Source organism: Aspergillus fischeri, genomic scaffold, assembly GCF_000149645.3.
Source record: "Aspergillus fischeri NRRL 181 1099437636259 genomic scaffold, whole genome shotgun sequence".
Lineage (NCBI taxonomy): Eukaryota > Fungi > Ascomycota > Eurotiomycetes > Eurotiales > Aspergillaceae > Aspergillus > Aspergillus fischeri.
In genome coordinates, this window is record NW_001509766.1 from 178,651 (window position 1) to 187,776 (window position 9,126).

Sequence of the window (9,126 nt, forward strand, 5' to 3'; positions counted from 1 at the left end):
AGCATGTTCCATACCTAAATGATCACCTTGATCTAGGCTATGTTGCTAGGACCCCTAGGATCCTAGTAGACAGTGATTCAGCTAAGAAACTAGCTGAAAATCCTGAATTTCATAAAAGATCTAAACATATTGAAATAATATATCATTTCAATAGACAGGCTATTCAAGAGGGAAAAGTAGAACTTATCTACATCCCTAGAAAATACCAGCTAGCTGATTTCCTCACTAAAAATGAGAATAATCTGCTACATAAGACATTTATGAAAATGGCTAGCCTGGGACCTAGTGAGGATATAAGATAATAAGGTTTTATCCCCCATGAGGGTTTTATCCTTATAGATCAGCCATATCAAAAGAATTGCCATTCATTCTAGGCTGATATAACTAGCATATTTTTACCTGATTAGAGGTTTTTAATGCTAGAAACTAGCATATTAGCTAGGGAAAGAAACTAGTGCCTTTTTCCCTTTTATAAAGAAAGGTTTTTGCACTAGGAAAATGAATATTTAATCTAAACATTCCCATGTTTAGCTTAAGGGGGGGTGTTGGTGAAAACCATGCTATAGTTGATTGTTGACCATATCCATGGGTTGATCCGCTATGGTTGATCGTTGATCATATCTATGGTTCTAACCTTATGGTCATGGATCATCATTGATCATCATCGATTTCAACCATTAGCAAATGGTGATCTAATCTATGAGATCACCCAGCTATGAGATCATTCAATATTCGAATGGCCTATGCTAGAAGGAATCATCTATAAATACACCCTTAAAATCACCCTATAGCTAGTCATAATTAATTAAGGAATTAAGACATTAAGCTAAGATATCCTTAGCTATTTTTCCTTCTACTATTCTATTCTATTCTACTACCATTCCTCCTATTCTTCCTTTATACCTAGGCAAGCCATCTATTCCCCTCTATATTCATGAAATTTCCTTTGTCATTTATATACTATTTAGTATATACTGTTCATTTTTATTCACAACTATGGTATTTTAACCCAGAATTGCAGATTCAACTGCAGATAGACGCGTTGAAGTAGGTAATAGCTGGTGTGCTTACCCAGCTATTTAGAGCAGAATGGCATCTAATAGCATTCTGGTTAAGGAAGCTCATCATAGCAGAGAAGAATTACCAAACATATAACTCAGAGCTACTAGTAATAGTGGAGTGCTTTAAGCAGTGGAGGCACTATCTAGAAGGGAGCAAGTTCCCTATCTTAGTGTTATCTGACCACACCAATTTATGCTACTTTATGACGATAAAGAAGCTAAATCCATGTCAGACAAGGTGGGCAGAATACTTATCTATGTTTAATTTCTTAATTAAACATTGCCCAGGGGCTAGCAACCCTGCAGATGCGCCCAGTCATCACCCAGACTACGCAGACACAATGGAAATTGAGGATGCAGACCTGCCATGGCTGCCAACATTATAAAACAAACTGCGCGTAGGGCTGTTAAGACTAGACAAACACCTCCTGCAAAGAGAAATATGAGTGTGTGTGGCACAGCTCAGAGGGGCGCAAGAGATGAACTAGGAGTAGACCTAGGCAGGTGTTCCAGGTAACCCAACTGAAACATGTGTCAAACCCAACTTGGGCTGGGTTTTGGGCTTAAGGGGGGTGTTCTGAGTTGGGTTCTGGGCTTTTATATAGAACCCAACTAGGTTTTAGGTAACCCAGTTAGGTAGACAAACCAGACAAACATTATAGATCATGTGATATGCATTAATTATGTAGTCCTGTCTTGTATTTATAGGTATTCAAACTGTATATACTTTATATCATTATATGTATAGTCAAAGAAGTGGAAGAATAAGAATTTCAAGAAAATCATATTTAATTGCCCTTCTATTTCTTCTCTAATAACTAATAATGAAGGAACTGATCATCCTCACACCTTGTATGCTTCTGATTTCATCCTGAGATACACGGTTGCGTGTCAGGTAAAGGAAGAACCCCTTTATCATCAGATAGAATAGGTTCCTGGCCCTCTTGCTCCCCATTAGATACCATACTCCTTTGTCTCTTGCCCTGAGCACGCTTAGAGAGCTGCTGAGTAGCTGGTCAGTCTATACTAATCTCCAGGCCATCATCTTCTTCATTATCACTAATTAGCTTAAGAGTATCTTAAAGCTGTTGAGCATCTTTCTCTTCATTAAGTGCTTACTGTTCCTCATTTAAAAGATATTATTTTATAAGGGAAAGTTCCTTTTCTTCCACTTCAAACCTTAATGTACACATGAATAGCATTAGATCTTGGATTATTATAGAATTAAGTAAGCCTTGACAATAATAGCAGACATCTCAAGCAGAATTAAAAAGCTGCTTAACACCAGCGCCAGTAGCAGGTATTAAGAGTATATCACGTGCCATTTTTGCAAGAGCTAGAAATTTGTGTTCATGCTCTTTCTAGAATGTCTATAGAGCAATTAGGGCTGTTTCTTTTAGATGATATTAATCAGTAAAGCATCAGCAGGAATAATAATATTACTTACCACTCTTAAGGTACTGTGTAGTCTCGTCACTACTTACTAATTAATTAAAATCAGGAGCAAAAAGCACATTAATCTTTAATGTCTGAACACCTAAAGGAGATACCTATGAAGAGCCCTGTATAGCTAATAAGCATTCCTTATACAGACCTGTATAAGTTTCAAAGCTTTTGCAATATTTATCACGTAATTCAGGGCCCTAATCCTTATTATTAAAGAACTAAAGCTTGTTTTGTGGTGTAAGGATTATCCTAATTACAAACAGATCACCATAAACCTTATCTGTTTCCCCATAGTAGATAGATAGCTTCTTCTTTGCTGCATATAGAGCACTAAGCATAAGGTTCTTCCAGGCTACTTTCTTCCACTGAAGCTGACGGATTGATGCTTCAAGATGATCAAAAAGTTTATTGTAGATACTGAAGATGACATGGAAGGTCACATCTTTTGTTTGAGAAAGTGTGGTAGTGAATTTAAAGAATGGTTAAGTAATCTAAAGAAGATACTTAATCTAGTGCTATTCTTCTTAGTTAAGCATCAAGTAATCATGCCTATTTTGTGAGCAGAACTAATTAAAGATTAGCTGTAGTCTCTTTGCTCTTTATAGCATTAAGAAGGTGGAATTCTAGCAAGTCTTAACATCTTAGATTAGTACAAGCTTTGGCACTTCAGTCTAGAGATTATAGAAGGCTTCATAACATTAAGGGCTTGCATTAATGAAAATTACAAGCACTCTCACCTAATAGTAGAATAATAATTAATATAATCTAAATGCTATGTTATAAAGACTCACTTTATTAAGTGTATTAGTAATCTCTCACTTTTGCTGCCTTGCTTGTAGTGACTGTGATCAGGCCTCTGACTAATTAATCTCCATTATCTCATTCTTTAGATTGGCTTTCATCTGACCAAGAAGCTTCTGTAAACTAAGCTGGATGACATGCATGATGCAGGGAATATAGATAATTACAATGTCAGCACTAATTTAATTTAACTAGATTAAATCTTATATACTTTCCATTAATGTACCATTATTGGATGCATTATCTGTTGTGATAGAAAGCATATAATCTGTAATCTTATACTGCTGAAGCAGGTTAAAAAGAACAGCACTTAGGTTAGCACCAGAGTGAGATCCATGAAGTAGTTCAAAACCAAGCAAAATTTCTTAATAATTCCATTTGTCATCAATAAAATATCCTGTGATTGCCATAAATACCTGTTAAAATGGAGATGTCCAGCAATCAAGGGCAATTAATAACTTTGTACCAGATGGAAGTGTATTAAGCATCTTTTATTGCCATATCTTAGTTATGTCCTGTAACCGCCATCAAATGGTTCGGGAGGAAGGAATATTGGGCTGTAAAGGAGTAAGTCAGGCAAATTTAATTAATTCTTAAAACTCAAAGTGTTTAATAAGTTAAAAAGAAAGCTTTGCCCTCATAATAAAGGTAAGGAGCTTCTCCTCCCATGCTTGCTGAGAGAAAACTAGTGTAGTTGTAAGACATTACAGCTATCAACATTAGTTAATATAGTTATAGTAGATATTAAGATAGCTTACCGTGTCCTGTATAAGTGACATAATGCCTTTCTGCTTTGTATGATTAGCAGAGAAGTTACAGCATTACAATCCTTTTAGATGTCTTGCTATAGTTGATGTGCCATGCTTATTATTATATGGATGATCAAGAATACCACTATATTTCTTGCATATAAGCTTTGCTTTACTATCACTGGCCTGTGCAACTTAATTAAAGCTATCCCACATGCTTGAGGAGCGCCTACCACTATCCTAATATATTCTTTTCTTTGCTCCATACTCTGTTTTAAGCCACCATTTAACAAATTCCGTCTTTGACATCATAGTATAAAGCACGTAGGATTTCTTGTGATCAGGCCTGACACACTGGAGGGAGGGGGGCAGTGGTGGTGCTAGAGTTCAAAACATAGAATAGTCATTATCTGAATTAAAGCTCTGTTGGCTATGAGAAAGATCAGGTATAAGATTGTCTTGTGGGATATTCATGAAGGTGTCAATACTATCAGATTCATATAAGGATGGAGTGAAAGAGTCAGAGAATTAAGACATAGTGAAATATATGCTAGGGGCGAGAGCAAAGTAAGCAATGATTAACTTACAGATATCTTCAAGTCTAGAAAATAAAATATTCAGATGATAGAGGGGGGGCACATCGGTCAGCTAGTAGCCAAATTGAAGTTATTAATCTATCACATTTTGACCCTCCTGCAGATAGAACAAATAGTATGATTAGATAGTACTATCTAGATACACTGGGTTTTCTGGGCTACCTAATAGATCACCCAGAACATGTTCCAGAACATGTTCCAGAACAGGCCCATAATATCCAGAAAGCCCCAGTTTCCTTCAGTATTCTTCTAAGTTTGAGCTTTTCTATAGAATAACATTGTCACTAGGTATGAGAGATCCTTCTTGCTGCCATCCCTTCTTCTCAGTTATCTTAGTTATTAGCTTAGTAATGAATAATACCACCTTTCTCACTATCCATCTCTCCCTTAGGTGAATTGAAAGAAAGAAGGAATTTAATATAGTCTGATTAAGATACACCTATACTCTGCAGTTTAAATATATTTCTACAGTGATAAAGAGTACCTTTATAGGTGTAGCTTATTAACCACCACAACATGATAATATTATCTTAAGACTTAGATAATAGATAATTACCAGTGTTGATTTATTAAGAAACAGCCGAATTACTTAAGATTTCATATGTTTAAGGACTATATATTAATCGAAACCACAGAGGTGACTGGAACAGGTGTAAATAACAGTATTTTATTTAAGTTAGTCAGCAGAATTATGCGTCTTGGCATAGCCTAATTAGGAAAATTATACTAAAATAAAACAACCTGGGTAACCCAACTGGGTAGCCCAGTTGGGTTCTGGGCTGGGCTTAGGCTTAGGCGGGGTGTTCCGGGTTTTACCTGGGCTGGGTTTTGGGCTCAAGGGGGGTGTTCTGGGTTGGGTTTTGCCGAGGTCTAGATATCAATCTCTACTGTTGGAAAGATGACTCCTGGGTCTTCAGGGCTTGTCTCGGCCTCCTTCGGGAGCGGTAGTGTCCCATCCAGCCAGTTATTTATCTGAGGGATGATACCACGGATGCTGCTTTCCACAACTTCATCATGAAGGATTTGTAGGTGCTCAAACTCTGGCATAGTGCTTGAAAGATATGTCCAGTGTTGCTAGTCCACATACATAGCTTACCCTTTCAATTTTGTGGTTACTGCATTACCCCTCTGTTGCCAAGACTCACTTAGTCCAACAACAAAGACTATTTAATATGATTCCTGACCAGCCGTCCCTACCGAGCCGCCCAGCTCCATATTCTCCATACATATATCTGCACTGGCGCTAACAGTTATCTCTCCCTTCCTTGGGAAAAGGCCGTCTTCAAGTCTTCAATTTCTCAACCACAGCCATATCCATCATCACCTTCTCCTTACAACCACAATTCTACTACTTCTGAAAATGGTACTCCTCTCTCTTACAGTCTAAAAGGGAAGCTTACCAGAAATACCACGAGTGTATATATACACCACAAGGCTGCAGCTCATAAGCATACAACCAAACTAGCGCTCATGACCAAGCTTAGAACTTGTAGATGCATGGTTTCGCGAAGATATCAAAACCTTTGAAAAGTGCCATGTAGAATGGAATACAGAGGTGATCAGTACAGACTTGATCGACTGGGTAGGGAATACATTAACTAGTCTTACAGCCAACACGGGAAAAGCGGACAGAGTAGAGAAATTGGAGGCATGTATACATGTTTAAGAAGCCAATTAATATGTACAGGCCACAGGAGCTGCTTGATTACCTTATTAGCTATCAGTTGGAGCCTTTCCGCAGGTCCCAATACGTTGTCCATCAGATTTCCGACGCGGCATAGCAGCTCATTAAGTAGCTCTCCAGTGGCCCATCGCGTCAATTCCCAGCTCATCTGCAACATATCTTCTCAACATTTCCTGCTCAATATTCCTAACAGCCCTGCTGTTTGTACAAGAGTCAATGTGAATTTGGTGGCGCTCAGATAAGGTTCAGCATTGGCATTTAAAGCCAATGTAAATGTATCAGCTTGTCAATATTTAAAGTAAGATGAGCCAGGAGGCAAACCTCTGAGCTGAACCACCAGGTTCTAATAGACTGTTAAATTTACCAATGATAGATGAATTATAATCCTAAGATCATTTGTCACACACAGTACAACAAACAGAACACAGCAAGGAACCTCATTGCATTTGCATGTTACAAGAGTGAGTGGTAGGTTCTGAGTGGAGATGCGGACGCATGAAGTGTTTCGACTATCGTATACTGGAGATGAGCAATTATGAAAAGTAATACAGGGCGCAGGCCGTTTAACAGTGGTTCAGTATCTCCGGCCTTGAGGCCAGCCCTCAGGCCTTTGAGATAGCACATCTCTAAGCTGGGGATCATCATTGCTCTTATTAATGTGGTGAACTCGCACATGTCTTGTTCCTGTCAGAAATTTCCGAAAGATGGCCGAGAACAGTGTGAATCTCACCTCTGAAGGTTATCAGGTCGTGGGTACTTGTACTTGCGTCCTTGATCTGGGCAGAAAGGGCATATATAACCTGGCGAGTTATGAACAAGGCCATGCCAAACCACCTCATTCTTACGTTTGAATCCTTTGCCGCCAACTCCTTGAGCACATCCTTCGACAGGACAAAAATGTGGTCGGTCTTGTGAATAGACATATGCGTGAGAGCTATGAAAGAAGATGAGCCCGCCACCCACCTCTGTCAACTCAACATGATTCCCTGGTGACATACTTCATCAAGTGTTGTGTATGAAAAGGCCCAGCAGTACACCCTGGATGTCTGCATTTAAATGTGCCTGTGGGAATCGGTGCGACGGGCTGCAGCCCCGGACTAAAAGGGGACCGTTCACCCACCTGGGTCTGATCGGTCGGAGAGGGATGGCTTGTTGTTGGACCCTTGACAGTTGATGTGTGGGGTTTGGACGTTGTATGATAAGTGATGTCAGATTGCATATGCCTCACCTGGGAGATTTTCTGCGATGCTGAAGGCGAGACAGTTAACATGTCTTCGCAGCTCGCAGGGGAAATATGTGGATAAAGACTAGGGGTGACTTGCGATGGAACAAACTGTCTCGAGCATTTATGATCCCACGCCAGTTCATTCCTTGATATTGATAAAGGGGATAGGGGAACAGGAGGAAGATTGTAAGAACCCAAGATCTCAGCCAAAGCAGTTTATAGCAGAGGAAGGGTGTGTCTTTAGCTGTTCTCTGGCAATTTAGGAATTGCTAATGGAGGAGATGTCTGGATTGCTGGAAGCAAGGCTTGAACCAGTCCATTTAGGGGTGATATTGCAGAACTTTTCAAGGGCAAGACAACGGGGTACTTGCGTTCAGTGTCGTGTTTTGGGAACACCAACAGAAGCGGTTCCTTCGCAAATGATACTTTGTTGTCCATTGGCTCGGCCATTATCAGAACAGGCTTTTGATCGGTTGGTGAGAACATGCGCTCTTTAGAGCCGGAGACGATCTCAGGTTTCTGGTGATGGTAAGACCTCGGGGACAAACGACAAGAGTTGAAGAGCTTTCTCCGCTACGGACGAAACCGGTTCCTAGAGATTGGCTTCTTTCCTGCCTTGACGGTCCGTCATTACTTTCTGCGGACTAGACCGATTCTTTCCCCACGGATCCTGAAGGTACAGGAGGGTGGTTGCTGTGCAGGGAAGTTAAGTGGGGCTGGCTACTAGGGACTTCAAGGATGGCCAGAGATACATAAAAATTTTGTCAAATCCATTAAGAAAAGCGCAACTTAGGAATTTTTAGGGGGTTATAATGACCATTGGGGCGGAATGTACTGTCGATGAATGTGGAAAGGGCGCTGGGGAAGGATGCAAGATGTGAACACAAACAAGACTGAATCATGAACAAGTATTCATAAATGCGAGGCCAGCACTTCTTCATGACTTTATGGATAAATTCTGTCAAATTTTCGTCAATCCACGACGAGGGCGTTGTCTGGAGTACTCTTAGTTCTAACCAAACCCCCCCATATTCCCCAGGGTCCGTGTATTTAAAACCTTGTGATAATTTGACGTCCGGCCCTAAGTTGCCGCCAAGAACCACCAGTCAAAAAGGTACTTACTGTTCAACCCACTTTCTGCGATACCAGGTGTATTGAAACTGGTCATAATAATACAATTCCAGTTCCAGGTCCGTGCCATAGAGCTGCGCGTACCAAAGTACATCCATCAAGATGGCGCATGAACCTGAAATAAGTTCCATTAGTCGGGAAAGCTCGGCTGCTTCTCTTATTATTGGCCTGCTGCAGGATTGATTGGCGCAACTAGTCGCTGACCCTTGGTCTTTGCCACCTCAGCGTAGTTGAATCCAGTTACAACGGCCATAGAACCATGGTGTACCATGCATGAGCAGGGACCTAATTTCCCATCTTTCTAACTTCAGTATCACAACACATCTCTATGATAGCTGCTTTGTCCACCAGCCACTGTATGCGCCATGCTGATCAGCATACCCATTGACAGCTACAAGCAGAGCATCACTATATCCATGTTTTTTGTACTAAG

The 9,126-nt window shown here is 40.2% G+C and overlaps 1 protein-coding gene across 1 annotated transcript in view, besides 5 other annotated features; it reads left to right on the forward strand.

Annotated features, from left to right (window-relative positions):
- The window catches only part of NFIA_112470 (uncharacterized protein), a gene marked incomplete at both ends in the record, with an annotated part of 650 nt that extends 632 nt beyond the window's left edge, over positions 1-18 (forward strand). The window contains one exon of the mRNA XM_001262619.1: positions 1-18. This exon is cut by the window's left edge and continues 105 nt beyond it. Within this exon, the coding sequence (XP_001262620.1) occupies positions 1-18 (18 nt within the window).
- Positions 19-29: 11 nt separating this feature from the next.
- Positions 30-230: a mobile genetic element.
- A 770-nt stretch (positions 231-1,000) lies between these two features.
- Positions 1,001-1,378: a mobile genetic element.
- A 942-nt stretch (positions 1,379-2,320) lies between these two features.
- Positions 2,321-3,244: a mobile genetic element.
- A 96-nt stretch (positions 3,245-3,340) lies between these two features.
- Positions 3,341-4,288: a mobile genetic element.
- Positions 4,289-4,827: 539 nt separating this feature from the next.
- Positions 4,828-4,858: a microsatellite.
- The last annotated feature ends 4,268 nt before the right edge of the window (positions 4,859-9,126 follow it).